Source organism: Mizuhopecten yessoensis, unplaced genomic scaffold, assembly GCF_002113885.1.
Source record: "Mizuhopecten yessoensis strain PY_sf001 unplaced genomic scaffold, ASM211388v2 scaffold1579, whole genome shotgun sequence".
Taxonomy (NCBI): Eukaryota; Metazoa; Mollusca; class Bivalvia; order Pectinida; family Pectinidae; genus Mizuhopecten; species Mizuhopecten yessoensis.
Window position 1 is genome coordinate 704,240 of NW_018404117.1, and position 24,003 is coordinate 728,242.

The following is a 24,003-nucleotide window of genomic DNA, read 5'->3' on the forward strand; positions in this document are numbered from 1 at the left end:
CTGGCATATCTTCCAGTCTCCACTGCTAGCGGAAGACATCCGGCGCGAAACTTGGCTAGGTATCGCCTGTTGGTTCGTGGAATGTCCGATTTCACACAGTTCTTTGTGCCGATATCATTTTTGTATTGCCTATATGTTCTGAGTTTATTTCCGTTCACGTTATTATTGTCGTTCCATAGAACTCTTTGCCACTCTGCACTATCTGCAGCGCGTAATTAATTCACAAGATTTCTTATGACAAATTGTGTAGAAAAGTTCACATTATTCACTAGATTGTCCGTATCTAAATTATTCCTAAAGTTGTTAACCGTGAAATACCATCCCTTCCGATATGTGGATGATCATCTCATGATCCTACTGATTAGTTGACTGTCGTCGATTTTTTTGATTTTACACATCAGCCTTAAGCATGTAATCTTTTGTTTTGTATAGCATGATAACCATCCCATGTCTCCGCGTGTAGCTGTGTAAGTTGCATATTTTCCAACAGCTAAAAAGTATCTGCAAGCTTTGTTCTGTACCATATTTATTGCTGCATGTTCCTTGGTAACCCCAAATGGCACTTCCATACATAAGAACCGGTTTCACTACCGTGTTGTATAGTTTGGTGAATACATAAAATGACATTCCTCCCAGAGAGATATGTTTTCCAATGAGTGCACCAAGTGCTCTACTTGCAGATTTTGCGAGCTCTTTCACAGCTTTTTTCATATAAAAGTGCTCATCCATCCATATCCCCAGATACTTATAGGAGTCCACTATTTCCATGTCCTGTGCACCACAGTGAAACACAGCGTTTGTACAATTTACGCGGTATTGATGGATTTTGGAAATGGACTATCTTTGATTTGGCTGGTTTTACGTATAGTTTCCATTCGTTGCACCATTGAGAAACGATGACGAGTAAACGTTGAAGTTTGGCTTCGTCCGGCTCGATTACACATATATCATCTGCGTAGAGAAGTATACTAAGGATGACGTCATCCACTGGGATTCCACATCCTGCAACATTGATTTTTTTCAGCTAGATCATTGATATACACAGAAAATAAACTGGGCGAGATACTACAGCCCTGTTTCACGCCCGACTCCACATCCAACCATAGGGTATGGTCGTTATTTACTCTAACTGTACTTTTTAAGTTAGTATATAATGACTGAATCGCCGATAGAAACTTCCCATGTACTCCGGCACGACGTAGCTTATACCATAGGATATTACGTTCCACTGAGTCAAACGCTTTGCGCATGTCGATGAAGCATACATTTTCCTAGTGTTGATTACGGAAGATAGGGAGTGAAATGGCCCTCGCAGCTTCTCCCTTTCCTGAATCCATTCGTCGCATAAAACCTCACTCTGTTCCATCCAGGTGCTCAATCTGGCACTTAAAACATAACAATAAATCTTGCACGGTACTGAAATCAGAGCAATATATCTAGAACATACAAGATAGTGTTTCCTTCTTTGTTTAACTCGAGCGGTTGACATTTTATCTCCAGCGTTCTATTTATTTTCCCGAGCGGATATAACCGACGGAAAAAACCCGCCGTCTATATCCCCTGTAATCATGATTACGAACAATACATATTACGAAGCTTTATATGATAAACAATAATATGGAACGATCTGGACTACTTAAACATAAATTAAATATTCATTATTGAACAAATTCCTAAATTTCGTGTTTTTTTTTAAAAAGTAGACTAACATTGAAATATAGAAGAAATTTATTTGAAAAGAATTTTAAATGCAGGTTATCGAATACATAATGTTCTCATGACGAGCAATACTGTATATAACTGTTATACATGAACTGAAGCTTTGTCCACTCTTTCTAATTTACAAACTTCCATAGTATTTTATAGTAAAAAAAAAAAAAAATATTGAGAAAAAACTTGACGATTTTTATATGGATTTGTTTTTGAAAATCAAATACTTAAAGTAGGAAGCACAAACTTTAAGTAGGGTTTGGCTTTGGCATGAATTTTATATTTGTCATTTTTACGATTGTTAATCCATTTCAGATAACACAATGAACCAATAAGGAAAAAATTGACACATCGTTATAAACAGCCTGGAATTATATTAGTGCAAGTATAATCCTGCCATTTCCATGTTATACACGTAATTTAAATATAATCTAAATCCCCCTCCCCTGATTCAATAGCATTTAAGACCAATTTGGGTTTCCCTTGTTTTAGCCATAGCATATTCTATGAGTCGTAAAAGGACAAACCAGCTGTAAGGTGTAGTGTAATTAATTTTTGAATACCTGATCTATTTACAACAAATTCAAAGGTGTAATCACATGTGTGTCTTATTTCCATATTTCCCTTATGAAATAACCAGACAACTAGCAAATATAAGCATTAAATGAGATACATGAATGCAAAATTAAAAGCAAAGACAAAAACAAAGTACTGCAACTCTTAATTCGAGATTTTTGTTTTGGTTTGTTCAAAAAGGGGGTTCAGAGGGCCACCTAGCATTATTTTAAAGTAAATACTGAGATTATTTAATTACAAGAGCAATTGAAAAATATAGTCTTCACTAAACTTCGGACAGAGGAAAACTATTTTGTTTCAATATTCGCAAACAGAAGAATCACATAGAAATTATATTGTCCCTATACTTTCTAAATGAGTAAACAAACATAATTGTGGTGCCATTTCAAGATACATGAAGTAAAAATACATGTTAACGAAAGTACAAAACATATATAGAACCAAAGCAGTCTTATAAATGTCAGAGATGTTAATAAGATGCGACCGTTTTTTGTTGTTGATAAAATGCCTTTATTTCTTCTTCAAATCAGTGACGACAATAACAATATCTTTCCAAAACTAAGGCGTCTTTATGACGTGAAACACAATATGACTGTCCGGCATATTTGTTTAAGCGTAATATATCACCAAGCAGGATGAACTCTTGTTTAAAGTATTGAACATTTGCCTCGAATACAGCATTACTCGGGATAACCGTGACCTGTATCACAAACTCCTCCTTTGATGGAGAGTTTATAATTACTTTCCGAGAACTTTTGTAAAATGATCTCCACGCATGACGAATAGTGCTCAGAGTCAAATTGGAACATAAATGTGACACATTAACAAGATTTGTGTTGATTTTTTTGACTAGCCAATTTGACATATCCTTTACAATCTGTGATTTAGTTGAATAATTCTCAATTAGTGATTGACAGACACAGAAGTGACTCGGTATTTTAAGGTCACCACAAGTTCGGTTCGTACTAATATCTCTGAAAAGACTGGTGCCATATTTTCCGGCAACCCTCGGTGTCACGTGACCTCTGCCAAGTTCAATGACGTCATGGAGAGTGGCATAAACATCAACGTTACTGGTTAATTTATTTTTATTGGCTTTAAGGTTTTCATATAAATCACTATGTTCTTTACGAAACCAGTGTGGAAGAGAGACATAAAATGCAGGTAAATTTTCCTCCAGTCGACCCTGAAATGTATTCCTAATTGGCCCATATCTGCTGCCATGGTCACCGAATATCATCAGTACGGTATTATTGAGTAATCCACGTGTATTGAGATCAGTCAATGTCCTCATCAGTGGCAAGTCTACAACACCTAGCCCGTTAGGGTTATCATGCGTCGGATTACTTATAAACGTGAAAGTAAACTGAGGAACATCGTGGTAGGTTTCGATGAAATCAGTCAATTTATCAAATATTGACTGTAATACAAGAGTGTTCCCTGAGCAGAGATGACGGTTTACGTTGGTCCCCTCCAAGCTCCTTACGAACGGCCGCATGTAGTAGTCCACAGGGGCCCTTTTGAAACCCTTACGTAAATATTGAAATACTGCGGTCGAAGACGCATCCTGTCCCAGTAGGGTAACGTAGCCGGCTCTCATAAAGTCCTTCCAGATCAATGGATACTCGTCATAGAACCCTCGAGTGTCGTTCATTTGTTCTTTTGTAATTCCCAACAACATAGCAACTAGGTTCGGAAACGTATTCAGCCCTACTTTGTTATACCCTATCAGTTCCACGGCCGCCATTGCATTTTGAAGAAAATTCTTTGTAAAATTCATATGCCGGATGAAATTCAAGCGAGATGTGGATTCCAAACCAATCATTACCACATTCATTCGTCTTTTTGCTGATAGGTTCATTCCATCAGTGATATTACTGACCTCCTGTCTTAATCTTATTAAAGTTTCATTTCTGATCACAAACGCAAAATGTTGTTGTGTAAGCTTCGTGTCGTTCGTATCAACGCAAATTACCAAACAAAATTCATCAGTGACTTCAATGAATTCGGTAAAACTTAAAAATTTACCTTGCAAAAATTTCACTTTTCTGTCAGTACCAATCTGTTTTACGTAAGGCTGATATAAACACTTTGAAAATGTTTGATAATGTTTCTCGATAACGGTTCTGTTAACGGTAATTTTAAAATCTTTCTGGTACGTGATCAGATTCCAGTGTTGACACTGATGGTGCTTCTGTACTCTAATGAACTTTTTGACGGTAGGTCCGTAAGGATCCAAGTTGGGGACGCGACATGTCTCCTTAGTGACAGGGAAGACAGGGGAGGCGTCATTGCTAGCAGTAACATTACGCACCATGGATTTCACTTTGACCGAGACAATATCTGTATTGGTTTGTCTCTGGTTCGCAGGCAGAATATGTGTATGTCCTTGGTACATGTACATTACAAACGTTAGCAAGCTTCCAGTTAGTGTGACGTAGCCAAACAAACGGGTTCTTGATTTCGAACACGCCATCTTCAAAGTCAGTTTTACTGAAAAGAAACAAATTAAAATATATTAAATGCATTTTAAAGGCAAAAAACATGTATGTTCTCGTATTTTTTCATAATTGTTTTGAATATTCCAAATATTAAATTTCCACAGTCATTTTTTGTTATAGATATGTGTATATACTTATATATACATTGCTTGTAAGTGTAGATATACATATTCATATATAAATACTTTGATAGGGGCTGCCAGTATTATGATACTGGTGTCCTCACACAGGAGGGTTCTTATTTAACATAAATCATCCACTCTCTTCTGAATTTAGTTGATACTATAATGTTTCCATGATACATATTTGTACCGATTAGAAAAATAGGGAGACTGATTGGAAATAAAACATTTGCAATGGAACACAGGACAAGAACACAGAAATACTTCCTTAAAATCATATATAATATACAACATTTAATATGGCGCCCTATCTAGACAACATACGCCACTCTAAAGCGCTTTACAGTACATAGATATACAATTAATACAATTAGCGTAAACTCCACATACAAAATGATATCATAAACACTCATTTTTTTTAAAAAATAGACAGAATACTAGTGTACACGATTACATAATACACATGTTGATCTACACCTACACACATACACCCATACATACGTACACACATACAAACTAAATCGAACGTACGAACAGACTGACAGACAAACAGACAGACAGACAGACAGCTAAATATTCTCGAATATTCGAGGAGTCAACAAAAAACCCCAGACTTATCTAGACTTTACTTCTGTGCAAACCCGTCTAAACGACAACATAATTCTAAGTTAAATATCAACATCTTTCGTTTAAGTTTTTAATATCATAACAGTGAATCGACGTAAGTGTGAAAACAGCAACATTATGGCATGGTGCGGCGTCCGTCGCCCGTCCGTCGTCCATCCGTCGTCCGGCGTCAACTTTTTACTTTAAACAACTTCTTCACAGTAACCAAAAGGCCTAGGGTGATGATATTTGGCCAGAAGCATGCTGGCATGAAGGGCTACCAAGTTTGTCCAAATAAATGACCTTCATCAATTTTCAAGGTCATATATTAAAAATGGCTGCCATGTAAGACACACACACATGTTGGTGCTCTGACAAAAAAAGGATAAACTTATGCTGTTATTTACTAGCTACAGTGCTAACTTTTGGCAGAAATGTGTGTAAGTATTATGCCTACACATTGACTGGAAAAATAATTGGGAAAAATATCAACTTTGACAGATTTTGATATTTACATGTTTTGGACATTCTGGTGGAGTAAGTAGTATTCACATACCTGAGGTGGTTTCCCTGTATAGAGTGTTGGGGCATACCTGGACACCCGGCCAGTGAACACTACTTTGTACAACTCTGTATACTGGAGGACACATATTTCTTACAAAATGTCATCAGGAAAATTAACCTCATAAGTAAAACCTGCAACAGCAGCACGAGGTGACTCAAGTGCAAGAACGACGAGGAGTACCTCAAATGTTGAAGGGGTGGAAAATAGTGGAATGACAGAATTACGACAGAAGTTGACAGAGATAAAAGACACATTGTGCTCTATACTAAGTAAGAAAGACATCAAAGACCTGGTCACATAAATTGTTACATCTATTTTGGCTACCATTAAGAATGACATGTCCACACAAATTGAGGAGGAGGTATCACGGAAAACAGCTACGATGAGACAGGAGCTTGACTCGATGAACTTGCATAATCATAGACTACAGGAGTCAGTTCAATGTAAAGAAAAGAAAATCACAGAACTAGAAAATGGGATGGATGAGATGAAGAAGGAAATGGTAGACGCACAGAGGGATGTCGCACATAACAGAGATCTTTGCATGGAGGGACTAAGAATGGCAAATTAAAATGAACAATATAGTCGACGAAACAACATTAAGGTATTTGGCATGAAGGAACTGGGGGAGGAGGCAGAAAAAATAGAGACCTAACACAGGTCTTCTTTGATATTGTAAATAAAAAGGAGGGCATCAACATCAGTCCACAAGACATTTTAGCTGCACACAGAGTACCCAAAAAATCACTGGATGGGCCGAGGCCGATAATTGTGAAATTCCTGAGGAAAAATGTACGAAGGCAGGTGATGATGAAGCGAAAGGAGCTAAATGTGAGGTGTACAGACGATGTGACAAGTAGGAATGTGGGACTTATAAAGAGACTAGAAAAAAACAGAGACGTAGAGAAGGCCTGGTACTTTAATGGTAGTGTGTTTGCCAAAGTTGGAAACCTGACAACGAAAGTGAATCTTTTTGACAATGTTCATGAAGTGTTTGTGGACAAAACAGGAAATGGACAAAATAAAAGGTAAACATTTCACCTTATATTGCTACAGGGCAAAAGAAAAAACCAAAAACATTGATCTCTGACATATATCATACTAATGTAGCGTAATATTCAATTATGTTGATTGAATTTCTTGATTGATATAATTGCTGCATTTATATGTGCTTCATAAGCAAACAAACATGTACTATGTGCATAATATAAACTTGGTCATTTTTGGATAGAGTGCTTGCATGTAGCTGTGCTTACACTTTTTGGTATCTGTATGTTGGTGTGTGTGTTTGAGAGTGCTCGCATACCAGTGCATGTACTTCATTATTCAACATATTTTCAAATATCTGAAAGTAAAAACCCAATCTGCCATGTTAGATAATAATAATTTTTCATTAAAAATCAGCCATTAATAAATGAGATATGGCACTGAAGATGTCTATGTACACACCTGAAATATAACAAATAGGAAAGAAATGTGGTGTATGGAATAAAGGGTGTGTACAGAAAATAAAAAAAAAACCACATAATAATACTCAGGTACACTAAGTCGTTTGTTTTGTGATTATGCTGATACTCAGATTTGAGAATATAATGTATTATTATAGTCATTGCATTTTCAACCATATTCTTATTTATTTTGAGATATCTACAATGGAGAAGTGGAATCATATTTGTTCATTTGTATACATGGCTGCTCATGTGCACACGTACATGTGTACACATACCTATATACATGTAGTGTACATGTGCTACATGTACACCTGTATTTGTTTACGGACATGTTTACATGAGTGAGCTATATACCTATGTATAGTGTTAGAATAATAATGGTTGATTACTAACAACACGTGTATATATGTATATAAATGCTTGTTTGTATGTGTGTGTCTGTATGCATGTGTACATGTACACATGTTATATGTACACCTGTATTACCGGTAGTTCGATATATGGGATGGGAGCATGCATAAGTATAAATGTGTGGCTGGACTTGTGTCAATAGGTCAAATGTAAAAAGAGCAAGAGTACATGTTCATGGCTAATAGGTAATTATACACATGTGAACAAGAGCAGTATATGTGTTTGTTAATAAAAAAATATATCCTTGTATAATTCTGTTTTTGTGGGGGAGTGTTCGTACGCATGTGTACATATGATGTACACATACTATGTACACCTGTAATGTATCTGCGGATGGGTATGCATATGTACACATAGTTTACTTATCTGTCAATGTAAGAAGGTAATTACATGTATTTAAATTGATAGAGGTGTAGTTGATCGCTTATACTGGTGTTTATTGCTATATATATAGCTAATAGGTATGTATATTTACACATATGTGTACGTGTGTAACTACGTACTAACCTGTTTATGAATAAAATATAAACACAGTATGGATATATATATAAGGTCATATATGATGTACATATTTGTTATTCATTTGTAGACTGTAATATGTAATTGCAGGCATGCCACATGGGTTCATATATGTAAAATAAGATTAACATTTCAATATCATCAGGACTATATACAAACAATATCATGTGTAGCCAGTGAGTAGATATTTGTGTGTATCTTCTTCACACATGAATTAATAGAGTTGATATATGTATGATCTGTAAAAGCAGGTTCACATGTGCATATGGATATGGTTGGATCTATATGTATACAGGTAAAATGTAATAAGAGTGCATGTAAGTTGTAATTATTTAAATGTATGGTAAATAGATGTAAGAGGGTAGGTGTATGTACACATGTGTATATATATGTAGCCTGATCTTTGTAAATACTTTTAGGTATAAAGCGTACGTGTCAATTAACTTTTACCAGATAACTGTCTAAAAGGTAATTACACACATGTACACTATTGTCATGTTCATGTAACAATGTATTTTATTATTCTTATAATAAAAATACTGGAGCTTAGTGTAATATATACAATTGTTGTCAGAGCACCACACATGTTCTATCCCATGAGTAAGAATATGTGTGTTGCCAATACGCTATTTTTTCTCGCATCAAATTCATTTTATGTATTTTTTGTGTCTCTGTCTCTTGTAGGTACTTCTTGTACCAATGTTGTTTTGTTTTTGTTCTTTATATTTGTAGGTGTGTATATTTTTGTAACCATCTTGAAAGGTAGGAGTCTTAGTGTGAGTAATAATTTTTCCTTTTTGAGCCTTGGTCGTAGAAAGAACTAGAGTATTGTCCTTGAATTGTCAAGGTTTGGGTGATATCAATAAGCGTAAGGAGGTATTTTCATACCTGAGAACAAAACAATATAATATCTACTGTATTCAATATACACATTTCACAGAAAAAACAGAAAAATTGATTAGGGCAGAATGGGGATTTCACTGTTATTTTAATTCTTAAAAGTCTAATTCTAGAGGGGTAGCCTATTACTTAATAATAACTTTGATGTGAAAGTAACAAGAGAGAAACAGGATTTTTCAGGAAATTTTCTTGCATTAGATTTAGAGGTAGAAGGCTAAAGATAACACTGATTACATTATATGGTCCAAATATTGATACCCCAGTTTTTTATGATAAAATAGCAGAAACAATAAATGAATTTAATAATGAGTGTTTTCTCATATGTGGAGATTTTAATTTAGTACTTAATCCAAGAAAAGACTACGATGAAAATTACAGACAAATAAATAATCCTGAATCTAGAGATAAACTTCAGGAACTTATTGAGGAATTTAACATGGTAGATATCTATAGGGAAGTTCAATAACTCTTTACTACAGGAATTTGAAGACTTTGATTTTGTCAAAAAGTCTATAGAAGAAATTAAAGTGCAATGTGCTATTCCAGTGTACTCTTTACTACAGGAATTTGAAGACTTAGATTTTGTCAAAAAGTCTATAGAAGAAATTAAAGAGCAATGTGCTATTCCAGTGTACCAAATTGATAGCATTAATCTCATTCCTGATACAGATATCCAATTTATAGTTAATGAACAGCTGTTTTTAGAGACACTTTTGATGGATATAAGAGGCAAAACAATATCATACTCTTCATACAGGAAAAAACAACAAAACGTTCGAGAAAATAATCTTAAAGATGAGATAAAGAATATTGAAGATTCAGAAAGAATAGATTGGGAAATGTTAGAAAGGAAGAAAAGAGAACTAGAAAGTATTCGACTCCATAAACTAAAAGGAAGCATAATCAGGTCTAAAGCAAAATGGATAGAAGAAGGAGAAAAACCGACTAATTATTTTTTTAATTTAGAAAACAGAAATTTTACATCCAAAATTATACCAAGAATAGTCAAAGAAATGGCACTTTAATTTCTGATCAAGTAGACATTCTGAACGATTTTTTTTTTATATAAAAATTTGTATAATAATGATGATACCATAGAGGATGTTAACTTAGACAATCTATTTGAAAATATTGATATTCCAAAGTTAAATGTTACAGAATCTGAAAACTTAGAAGGTCCTATCTCTATAACTGAGGCATCAAAAACTCTTTATAATATGAAAAATAATAAAAGTCCTGGCTCAGATGGATTCACAGTCGAATTTTTTAAGTGCTTTTGGAAACAGTCAGGCATTTTTGTACTAAGATCTATTAACAATAGTTATGAAAATGGTGAATTATCTGCAACTCAAAAACAGGGCATAATTACTTGTTTACCAAAGGGAGATAAGCCACGTCAATTCCTAAAAAACTGGAGACCTTTTTCTCTTTTAAATATAGTATATAAAATAGCTTCTGGAACAATAGCAGGTAGAATAAAAACAGTCTTAGATAAATTTATTAATACTGATCAAACAGGTTTTATTTCTGGCGATCCATTGGGGAAAACACCAGGTTAATCTATGATATAATGCAATTTACAGAGGAAAATAATATACCAGGGATGTTACTTATGATAGATTTTGAAAAAGCTTTTGATTCTGTATCCTGGAAATTTATTGATGAAGTATTGGATTTCTTTAATTTTGGACATAGTATCAAAAAATGGGTAAAAACTTTTCAAAAAACTCTAATTCGGCAATTAATCAGGGGGGGAATCTGTCAAAATTCTTTGATATAAAAAGTGGTTGCCGACAAGGTGATCCGATATCACTTTATATTTTTATCCTCTGTTCGGAAATTTTGGCAATCAAAATAAGAAAAAACAAGAATATCAAAGGCTTAAAAGTACTTGAAGCTGAACAACCTATTTTACTTTCACAATATGCAGACGACATATCTTTAATTCTGGACGGATCAGAAACATCACTTAGAGAATCTATAAAAGAATTAAAATACTTTGAAAAAATATCCGGATTAAAAAATTAATTTGGGAAAAACCGAAGTAGTTTGGATAGGGAGTAAAAAATGTAGTGATGAGGTTATGGCTAATGAACGGAATTTACAGTGGGGGCGTACAAGGTTTACACTTCTGGGCATTGATTTTCATGTTGATCTACATCGTATTCCAAAAATAAATTTTGATAAAAAACTAGTAAAACTTAAAGCTTTGATGAAGACTTGGAGTAGGAGAATTCTAACACCAATAGGGAGAATAAATATAATAAAGTCTATCCTAATTTCTCAATTTAATCACTTATTTATCGCTTTACCAAATCCTGATAATACATTTGTCAAAAAGATAAATACAGAAATATATAACTTCCTCTGGAATAGTAAGATTGATAAAATTAAAAGAGATGTAATTATTAAAAACTTTTCTGATGGTGGTCTCAAAATGATTCATATTAAATCATTTATAGACTCATTAAAACTAACTTGGATAAGAAGATTACTCTCAACAACAGAAACATGGCAAATTATTTTTTATTCAACTATTGATAAAAACCTTCTTGTAAACTGTGGATCAGACTATATTTCCTTTTGTCATAATAACTGTAAAAATATTTTCTGGAAAGATGTCTTTCTTGCATGGAAAAATCTTACTATTCTTGAGGAAAAATATACAGATTCAAAACAGATCTCTGACATGCCTATACGGTTAAACGATTTTTTTTTAGATAATAATAGTGTTTTTTATAAGGATTGGTATAGGAAGGGAGTTGTAGTAGTTAATGACTTAAAAAAGGATAACAACAACTTCTTCAGTTTTTTTGAATTAAGAGAAATATATGGTGTTAAGGCAAATTTCTTACAATATCACGGAATTGTTACAGCTATAAAGGAGCTTTGCAGTCGGTGTAACTTGACCCATCCAAAAATAGACTATCCTTTTATTCCAAGAAAATTACAAATATTTGCTAAAAAACGGAAAGGTACAAAAAGATTTTTTATAATGTGCTTAGTAAAAATGATATAATTGCTAGTGGAACAAAAACATTGGATGAACAATTTGAATTTGATGAATGTGATTGGAAAATGATTTTTAAACTCCCTTTTTCTGTAACAAAAAATACAAAATTGCAATGGTTCCAATTTAGAGTTAATCACCATATTCTAACAACAAATTCGTATTTATTTAAAGTTGGGTTAGTAGACAGCCCTTATTGTTACATTTGTAAAACAGAAATTGAAACGATAGAGCATACGCTATGGAACTGTGAAAAAGTTCAAATTTTACTTGTTAACTTAGAAAATTTGTTGAATTCACTGTTCATTCCATTTGAATTTAATAAGAAATCTTTTCTTTTTGGTACATATCGTCAGAATGGAATAAACAGAAAAGTAGATAATATGATCATCTTTACAATAAAACAATATATCTACAAATCAAGGTGCCTCAAGAACGAACTCTGCATTATTGCCCTGAAAAATACACTAAAAGATACATATACATATACATTGCTAGAAGTAAGGAAGAAAGCTACTTAAACCAGTTTCAAAGAGAATGGGCTAAATGGCAAAAAGTTTTTTGAAACACCCAAACTTGAAATTACGACTGATTTACCATATCAATTTATAAATATAATTGTTATATTGAATAAATGTAAATATTGATTACGCTCACGCTGACAGCTAGCTTAGAAATTCAAAATGTAATACAAATTTTCAACAATCCTACCTTTCCTTTCTGATAATTGTATTGATGTTTGTATGATAATACATGCGTGTGTGTCTTTATATATATGTTTGTGTTATGTCATGTTATGTATATATATTGTAACTGTATTGTATACGAATGTAAAAATTTGATTTTTTTTTCTTTTTCTTTCAAGGTCACAGGGGTCAAATATGTTCAAATCTTTAAACAACTTCTTCTAAATAACCGAGAGGCCTAGAGTGATGATATTTAGCCAGTAACATGCTGGGGTAAAGGGCTACCAAGTTTGTTCAAATAAATGACCTTGATTTATATTCAAGGTCACAGGGGTAAAATATGTTAAAAACCTTTAAACAACTTCTTTTGAATAACCGAGAGGCCTAGGGTGATGATATTTGGCCAGTAACATGCTGAAATGAAGGGCTACCAAGTTTATTCAAATGAATGACCTTGATTTATTTTCAAGGTCACAGGGGTCAAATATGTTTAAAACCTTTAAACAACTTCTTTTGAATAACCGAGAGGCATAGGGTGATGATATTTGACCAGTGACATGCTGGATGAAGGGCTACCAAGTTTATTCAAATGAATGAACTTGACTTATATTCAAGGTCACAGGGGTCAAATATGTTAAAAACCTTTTAAACAACTTCTTCTTAATAACCAAGAGGCCTAGGGTGATGATATTTGGCCAGTAACATGCTTGGATGAGGGCTACCAAGTTTTTTTGAATAAATGACCTTGATTTATTTTCAAGGTCACAGGGGTCAAATATGTTAAAACAGTTAAACAACTTCTTCTGAATAACCAAGGGGCCTAGGGTGATGGCATTTGGCCATTAACATGCTGGAATGAAGGGTTACAAAGTTTGTTCAAATAAATAATCTTCGCCTATATTCAAGGTCACTGGGGTCAAATGTGTTTAAAACTTTAAATGATTTGTTATGTATGAACAAAAAATCCAGAGTAATGATATTTTGCTAGAAGCATGCTGGGTTGGAAGACTATAAACTCTGTTCAACCTAATGTCCTTGTTTGACATTCAAGGTCACGGGTGTCATATGCTTAAATATTTTAATTGGTTCTTATTAATCAAACACTGACATTCTGCCTTTAGTTGTATTTTAGTCCACTTTTAAGATAACAAATGTGAAATTAACACCAGGTGAGCGATTCAGGCCCATTGGGCCTCTTGTTTTAAAATCACTGCACGAAGCCCAAAATGATATGCATGTTTTTACATTTATATATCAATGTATAAACCTACAAACTTGATAGGCCAGCTAACAAATTTAAATGGATTGAGGAACTGTATCAAAAAGATGATTGTTGTGAAATGCTAACAACAGGAGCAAAGTAAAGTTGGACAGTTATTCGTTATTCGTTATTGAATAACGAATAACTGTCCAACTTTACTTCACGGGGGGCGGAAGTAAAGTTGGACAGTTATTCGTTATTCGTTATCCGTTTTTACTTTCCAGTTATTCGTTATTCGTTAACTTAACGTAAAAAGTGTATACAGGTGGTATCACAGCATTAATTTACACTGTGTTAAATTACCACCAACAGATGTCCATTTTGAATGTTGATAAATTGTTATCGCCACTTATGGTCTGTAGTTACGCATATCGAATTTGGGATCTGACATGAAAACAAAGATGGCCGATAGGCGGCTACATGTTTTTAGCTAACCTGGTCCGAAGGACCATGGTGAGCTTATGCCATACCGCAGCGTCCGTCGTCCGTCCGTCAACTTTCCCTAAAAATCGATACTAGTCATGAACGACTGAGCAGATTTTGACCAAATTTAGTCAGAAGCATCCTTGGGGAAAGAGGAACAAATTTTGTATAAATGGTGGTCTGGCCTCCCTGGGAGCTGAAGGGCGGGCCCCAATAGGGGATATATAGCATTTTTTTCTTTAAAATCCTTCTTCTTCTGTAGAAATTAAAAAGCTTTGTTCCATATTAGGTCAGAAGCATCCTTGTGGGAAGGGGAACCAATTTTGTATAAATGGTGGGTCTGTTCCTACGATATTTTTAGTACTCTCAGGGCTGTGGGAGTGGGGCCCATAGGGGAAATAGAGGTAAACCTTAAACATCCTTCTTCTTCCTGAGGTATTTAGGGATTTCGTTCCAATTTACTCTGGAGCATCATTGGGCCAAGGTAACTCAATCTTGTTAAAATGGTGGGTTTGGACCCCCTGGGGGAGAGGGGCGGCCCCAATATGGGCAATAGAGGTAAAACCTTTAAAACCCTGGTTCTACCGTAGGGATAAGGGTATTTTTTATCCGAATTTGGCCTGGAGTATCCTTGGGCAAAAAGGACTTGATCTTGTATAAACGGTGGGTGTGAACCCTTTGGAGGCAAAAGGGCGAAGCTCAAAAGGGAAAATGAGATTTAATTTAATCTTTAAAAATACCTTCTCCTTATGTACCATTATGTACCATTTGAGAGATTTTATCCGAATTTGGCCTGGAGTATCCTTGGGCAAAGGGGTTTTATTTATTTTTATAAATGATGGGTGTGGCCCCTTTGGGTGCAGATTTGCGGGGCTCAATAGGGGAATTTGAGGTTTATTTTTTTAAAATACTTCTTATGTACTATTGGACGGATTGTTTGTAATAGGAATAATTTCCAACGGTTGCTTTATTATTCAAGTGCCCTCTGGGCCTCTTGTTTTATTTTATCTCAACACCTTTGACTTAAAATGGTATACAAAGATATGTAGCACACACAGATTTAATGTATTAGCATGCGTGATTGTACAGAGGGATACAAGTATCATAGTAATAGAGGTGTACTGCAGTTACATATAATACATGTAGTCACTAATGATATTCGATGTTAAGTTTCCGAACAGATCTAAATCATGGTCTATCATTTGCTGAGTCATTTCAGGCCATAACAATTTCTGTTCTGATTTATAGACCACAATAAAAGACGTTTATTAAATATTTTAATCGTGTTCTTGAAGATGGGAACAAATGCCAACATTTTGCGCAAAATGGCTGCTGCAGACTTGCTTCTGATGAGTCGAAATTTATGCATTGTCGAATATACCTATGTAAAAGTGTACAAGGTCACTACGAACACTACTGCGATCTGCGTTGATTTTTTTTTATTTGACAAAATGTCCGTGTTAGGTCAAGTCCCGATTGGTTGACATTTACATATTGACCGATGCTATAGATTTGGTATGTAGATTATTATGTAGGGTTGTCATTGGTTAGCCGGTTAACCGGTTGCTCGGTTGAAAGACCACGAACCGGCTACCAAAATCCTTAACCGAAACGTCGGACATTTACTTACCCCTTTTGGGAGCCCCATGTTGCCCTGGCTTAGACCTACAAACTATCTGCATATGTATAGATGCGACCAAAATTGGATAGTTTTGTAATAAAAACAGTGTTCAGGGATTACATGTTAGTGTTAATTTTGTACTCTAATTTAAATACTGAAAAGTGATGACGCAAACACCATAAAAAAATCTGAACAGTTTTTAAAAGGAATATTAACTTTCTGAGATAGAACGTACCTTTACATGCGAGATGAAAAGGTAATCTAAAGAGTTTTTAAAAGGAAGCCAGAATACAAAGCTGAGAAATATTAACTTTCTGAGATAGAACGTGTCTTTACATGCGAGATGAAAAGGTAATAAACGATATTTATGCATATGATTTCGAGTACAGATAACTGTAATGGAATCCGTCTTACTGCATTCCTAGTTTCGATGTCCATAAAATATACTTACTGAGGTTACATGCAACTATTTCCTGTGTTAACCTTGAAATACACGAGTGAACTATCATGCTAATTAATATATACATGTATGTTTGTGGTGTAAATACGTTTTAAATAGAACATTTTCCAAACATATAATGTATTTGTTGCTGTTTATTATTTGACTACCAAATTGACTGATTAACCGGTCACTCGATCGGTAGAAGAGTAACCGGTTACAAAAATAAGACCGGTTGGACAACCCTAGTATTATGGCATTGCGATCATTTTCTGATGCATCACTTGTGGCTACTGGGTTAGTTTCGGCACCTTATGGTGTAACGGTTCTTGTTACGATTAGATATCGTTAAACTTTATAAAAAAAATGAAATGTATGTACCCTTCCAGAGCAATGATTTCACATCTGCTTTAGTAAGTTCATGTTGTGTAAAAATGCGTGTCCTTCGTTCCTTTGGCCAAAGAAAGGTGTCCTTTGTTACATATACTATACTCGCAAATTGTCTTTTGAAAACGTCTTTATATTTAGGATATTTAGTGGAATTAAAAATATAAGAATAATAGATAAATAGATAAATATAGGTACTGCCATCAAAAGAACATTTATATAGCGCCCTGTATAATTTGTAAAAATACTCTAAAGCGCTTTACATCATATGGATAATAGTATTATATATAATTAGTTATAATAAAAGGCTTACAATCACTTTTATACATTAAGCAAGCAGATAATCATCGCAATGTGCACATAAATGAATAAATGAAGGGGGTATTTACATTACATCTTTTGCAAAGAGCCTAAAATTCAGACATGAAGAGGTAAGTTTTGATGTCTTTCTTGAATTTGACCAGGGTATTTGACTTTCTAATAGCAGATGTTAAGCTATTCCACACATGGCCGAAACCTTCCCAAAGCACCGGTTTCCATAGTCAAAGTACGATATTTTGGGACACACAACAATGATTCTGACTCCGACCGCAGTGATCGTGGCGGCGATACAGTGTAACAATAGTTTGATTTTTTTCGTTCAGATTCTTTTAATAGCTCCTGTAGGTACTGGGGAACTTTTCCATTCAGTGCCTTGTATGTGTACACCAAAATTTTGTACTGCGACTTGTATCGTACAGGTAACCAGTGCAATGCATATAGCACAGGTGTGATGTACTCTCTCTTTCGAGTACGAGTAACCAGCAGTGCTGCAGTGTTCTGGACCCTCTAGATCTGCAGACGACTAGTTAATTTGTCAGATATACCACAGAGCAGGGCGTTAATATAATCCAAATGAGAGGTAAGAAGTGAAAGCACCAAAATATTGCATGTATCTGTAGTTATAAACTGCCGGTTACAGCCAATGTTCCTGATCCGGTAGTAACATGATTTGGCTATAGCGTTCACTTGTTTCTCCACGTTCAGTGAACTATCAAATTACAATTTTTTAACAGCTGGGACAGTCTCAATAGATTTGGCATCGACCTTGAGCTGGAGAGCCATTGTTTGCTGACACTTTGGGGAAAAGACGATTAGTTCAATCTTTTCCTGATTAAGCTTTAGCATGTTGGCGTTCATCCAGGTACTGATATCTGTCGTTGTTCACTTAGATAAGACTGTATCCAGCATAGTTCGGTATCAGTCACTCCATAAGAGTACTCCAGACGTTTCTAAAGTATGCCATAGTCGATGACGTCTAATGCAGCTGTCAAAACTAGCATGACAAGCACCGCTTTGCACTTGTTATACAATGCAGAAGCTATGTCATTATGAACACGTAGGTGGGCCGTCTCAGTAGTGTCCAGGGCGGTAGGCCGATTGCAGGTTGTCATGGAGACTGTTTGCATGGAGAGCCTTTAAACACCGGGACACAAGATCTTAGACCGGGACACAAGATCTCCAAGATCTTAGACAGAAAAGGCAGATTTGATAGTAGGCGGTAGTTCTTCAACTCCTCCTTGTCCATTCCAGGCTTCTTCAACAATGGTCTAACATGTGCCTTCCTGAAACACAATGGAACCTTTGATTCAGCCAATGATTTGTTCATGATTGATGTAATCAAAGGAAGCAGTGCTTCAATACATTGGTTTACTAGATCTGTATGCAGTGGATCAAGCTCACAGGACATCGATCGCGAGGTCATGATGATATTGCGCAACTCGTCCTGGGTTGTTGGTGAGAGCTTTTAAAATTAATTTAATGTCAGCAGTCATGACAAAGATATCATTGTCAGCATTAGAGTTCACTTCCGATATATTTTTTCTGATCGAGCTGATTTTATTCAGAAAGTAATCACTGAACTTGTTTGACAAGTCTTTCTCAGAATTACAGCTTGGTAGGATAATTTCACTTTTCTGACCCATTAAGTTTTTGGTGAGTCTGAAAAGCTGCCTATGGTCCTAACCACATTCTTCAAATCTTTCGAAATAATAAGCATTCTTTGACTGAATGAGACGTGAACCAACTAGTCGACATTGTTCCCTATAAATCTGTTGGTGAACGGTTAATTTGGTCCTTCGCCACTGTATCTGCTTTTCAACGGTTCTATTTTTCTACGCGGAGATTTTCATTATACCACGGGGCATTTGGGCACCGAGCGACAGTTTAAAACTAAATTCAGAGGAATAACTGATTTACAGTAACCAGCTGTTATTGGCTTGATGACATGTAGATTCTCGCACAATACTGATGTTGTCGATATCCGTGTTGAAGTCAATTTAGGTGAACCGGATTGCGTTTGAATGTGTTTAAGAAGGTGCGCGCACGTGGATTGTATGAATCGGGCAACAGTTTTTTTTTCATCGTCTCATTTAATCTGTGAAGATTTTTTAAGACTTCTGTTACGTATTTCAAAAGTAAATGGATAAATTATAGATTTATAAACTTTCGTGTGATAAGCAATTCCAGATAATTTGTGGCAGTCATTAATAAATAATTTTCATATTATAGCTCTAACGGGCCACCGTAAATGTCTACCGGTTTGTCGCCTCACTGAATCTTTGTGTGGTATGTTAAAAAATAAGGTTCCCTTTATCATAACAAAGCGTATCGGATTTCGTTTGCATCTGATTTGCAGCTAAAGCATTCTAGTGCATAAATAATTTAAAACAACAAGGTGACATTACGGCATGTATTACATAATATGATGTAAAATGCGTTTAACTTTCCGCATCACCTATCAGTCTCAGTAATTTTTGAACACATGTTTGTTTATACGTCTCTTCTTGGATCCTGTTGTGGTCTTTTTATATAGTTTCAGGTTACTTTGTTTTATTGTATATCAAATTCCTGCCTCGAAGTGTCTGTAATGCTATGCTGTGGTATCGTACGTCAGTAGTTTATCAACTATATTTATGTACCACCTGTGACAAGTAGTCTTAATATTTGACCACCAGATACCTTGAACGGTTGCGGAACACTTGACTTACTTTTAAGGTAACTGTGGTCTTAAATGTTAAACGTTTCAAACAACATTTTATAACAAAAAACACTTGTATATTATAAAGACCAGAAGTGCATTTATTTATATGGACAAAACCTTATAAATTTAGTCCAATAGTCATAGCAAAGAAACATAAAATGTAATTTTTACATGTTTTAGGGGTTTAGATCGACTTTCGGTAAAAAGCAATACATTATATATAATAGATAGATAGAAAAATCAATCAATAAATATTAGGCATCTTGTACATTTATCTATTACTCCTTTGAAATCATGTTAGCTCATCTATTACATGTACCCTTAGGCAAGTTTTAAGACATCACTGACAAATTCCATCCCTAATTGAGAGTTGGGGTGAGAAAACGTGTCACCTATGCCCATATGTTTTGCACGATTTCTCACCCGGGTGAGAAACGTGTCTAGGTGAGAAATCGTGCCGTAACAAGTGTCTATTCGCATGTCAGGGGCAACGGAAGCGCCATGCGAGTACGGCATGCTCTAGGTGTTTCCGTGGAGTACATGGATGCACTATGACTTGCACGACACAGATGCCGTCGTAAAGACTAAATAATATATACCTTTCATTATTTCTATGCATGTTTTGTGGTTTTTTGTTTGGACAAATTGGCATATGTAATGCGAAAAAAATCATTATTTCCAGGATTAATACCATTCAATGAGGGAGCTTTTGTAATAACACCTCAAGTTCGACAAATAGTACATGCTACATGTTATGTACACTTTGCTTGGTTGTACATTGACACATTTACCAACGAACACCGTTGAAAACAAATCCATTTTGTGACGGTTTTCATTCTAGAGACCTCAGGTTTACACAATGGCGTGACGCCATCGCCTGGCCCATTGTCATATGGCCCATGGAATATTAGAGATAGTGTTTTTCTCCTTCCCACACAACTCCAACAACCCAGGTGGAGTATAAAATGGTCTGGGGTGGGTGTTGCGGTATCTGTGCTGTAGCATTCAAGTGAGGTGGCACTATAAATGATAACGTTGGAAGCACGGTCCCACTACAAACAGAACACAATACATCTCCAGCACTCACACAGACATACACGCATATGGAGATATTAGCCAGGTGGCATAGGACTAGTAGTTAGCGCCTGATCAGGCAGCTCCTGCGAATTCCTCAATATTGTATTGATTAATATATATATGCTAATTGTATTGACTGTATAAAATTGTACATCTATCTACTGTAAAGCGCTTTAGAGTGGCTTATGTTAGCTAGATATGGCGCTATATCCAATGTTGTATATTATTTATTATTATTATTATTGTTCAATTGTTCTACGTCATATATTTTCAAATCACATTTTGATCAAAATTTGGCTTGGCACTCTCTAAGAAGATTCCTGTGGCACTCAAGGGGTTAGGTAACTGTTGCACTGTCTGTATTACCTTATTTAAATTTAACTTTTATAGTTTTTTATTTGATATAATTTATACTTTAAAGCCCAAAGTCTGTCAATAGTGTTCGATTTTGAGTAGCTCAGATGATACATTTTTTCATGCTTTTTAAAATAACGACTGGACTGCCAGCCATATATACATACATGTTGCATTTTAATCTGCATACTATGACGTTTAAATTGTATATATAAAGCATTACAATAAATTTAGGGAAAAATTCTTTAACTTGATTTCCCTTAAACGCCAATATCATATGGAAAGAAGCATAAGCAATTTCCTTAAGGTAAGGAAACGTTTATGAAACTGATGCCTGAATACTTGTTGAGGGTATTTCCAATTCTCACAATAAAAATATAAAAATATAGAAAAAGGATAAGTGAACAAAGTATATATGTATATTTATATTAATATAATTCCGTGATATATGTGCTTGAATTCCAACAGGTAAGTTTTACAGGTAGATTCACTTGTTGAAACTCAGACACTTTTCAAGAAAAAGACTATAATCCTTATCAAATCAAGTTGCCCTATAGGTAAATTAAAATGTTTACAGGGGTTGAGCGTCCGAGTCGTGTAGCGGCGGAGGAGGGGACACATTCTACTAGAAGCAATCCCTCGTATTCTGGGAAATCCTTTTAATATGATTTTTAAGAGTAAAACCCGACAATATAAAATGTTGTACTTCACTAAGTAGTTTTTGATTTACATAAACCTTCAAGAGTTTTCAATGTGTATAGACATAACAACACTTTTTTTATCAGAGGAAACAGTGAGAATGTAAATATATGGGAATGAACCCTTTTAATGTTTAGACAAAGAGGAACCCGGTAGTGTTTAGACGGGAATACATCTTTAATGTTTAGACGGGTATAAACCATTAAGAGTTAAGACGGGGATAAACCTTTTAGTGTTTAGACGGGGATACACCCTTTAGTGTTTAGATGGAGATAAACACTTTTAGTTTTAAACGAGAATAGGCCATTTAGAGTTTAATTGAGAATAAACCTTTTAATGTTAAGACGGGGATAAACCTTTTAATGTTGAGACGAGGATAAACATTTTAATGTTTAGACGGATAGAAACCCGGTAGTGTTTAGACAGGGATAAACCTTTTAATGGTTAGACGCGGATTAACCCTTTAATGTTTAGTCGGGGACAAATGTTTTAGTATTTGTATGTTACATAGTGTTTATATAAGAAACGTTATAATACATGTAGGAGACAAACCTTTAAGTGTTGATATGAGGACAACACTTCTAGCCGATATACGTGTACGAGGAGGAACGATTCTTAGTTTGGGACAAAACTGAGTACATGTATATGCAGCAAACACCTTTAAAACAGACCATGCAAATTTAAAAAAAAAAAGGTTTTATAAGAATACTTACACAATGTTTTTTGCACGGTTACTGATTCTGCCGAGTTTTGTCTCCAAATCACAATCTGTTTCTCACTCCTCTTGTATTAAACATGTATCCAGCTATATCCAGCGCTATTTGTACCTTTGCATCACGTTTGACAGTCTTAAGTACGCTCATAGTGTTTGGATGGCGTGTGTTTCACACGCTTAGAAAAGGGAAAAGTTTGGTGAAAAGTAGTAAACGGTCACACAAAAAACTCGTACACAACGCTGTATTTACAGGGTAGAATTGTTTACGTGTCGTGAAAACTTTCAACGCGGTGTAGAGTTTACCCCCTCTCCCGTTTGGGACAGTTCGACACGCTTACCGCACATTTATGTCATCTCTGAAACTGAGCAAATATACTAAAGCTAGCTTGCTGTTAGATCTTATATATTGGATTCAAATATCGAGTACGTACCCGGATGCTAAAGCATATAAGTCTGACAGGGAGCTGAAAGCTACATATATTTAAAGTGAAAAAACCTATGTTATTACGGTTATATACAAGAGGTGTTTTCAAAGCTCATGTCTCGTGTTTTAATTAGACTTGCAATAAAAACTTTCTTGGTGTCATATCTTTACAACAGAAAATAGTGTTATTTGTATGGCTACAGATAATTTCCTTTCTGCATACACTACATTTGTTTATGTAATATTTTGATTCTTTAAAGCCAAACTAAACTGTTATATATTTATATCATTTTTTTCTGACACAGCAAACCTACGGTTTTATTCTGAAATAAAATTAATTTCCTTCCATAAATATATGATTTGACTGATACCGGCATCAGAAAATTCATGTGCAATATTGTAAATGTGAATTGCATCATCAATATTAAGAAGATAATTTAGATACAAACCCTGTGAAATTGACAAAATAATTCTTTCAAATGATAGAAAAGTTTGTTGTAAAGTCGGTGATGTAACCATCAGTA

The 24,003-nt window shown here is 34.9% G+C and overlaps 1 protein-coding gene across 2 annotated transcripts in view; it reads right to left on the bottom strand.

The window, feature by feature from the left end:
- Positions 1–1,992: 1,992 nt before the first annotated feature.
- Positions 1,993–24,003, bottom strand: part of LOC110465364 — a 38,553-nt gene continuing 16,542 nt past the window's right edge. Inside the window, exons 1-2 of one of the 2 annotated variants that reach the window (XM_021521131.1) lie at positions 23,054–23,439; positions 1,993–4,779 (exon numbers count right to left, since the gene is read on the bottom strand). In XM_021521131.1, coding sequence (XP_021376806.1) covers positions 2,813–4,762 — 1,950 coding nt within the window. In that variant the 5' untranslated portion in view covers positions 4,763–4,779; positions 23,054–23,439 and the 3' untranslated portion in view covers positions 1,993–2,812. Of the gene's footprint in view, positions 4,780–23,053; positions 23,440–24,003 lie in introns of those variants that run through there. The other variant, XM_021521139.1, reaches the window with a different exon arrangement.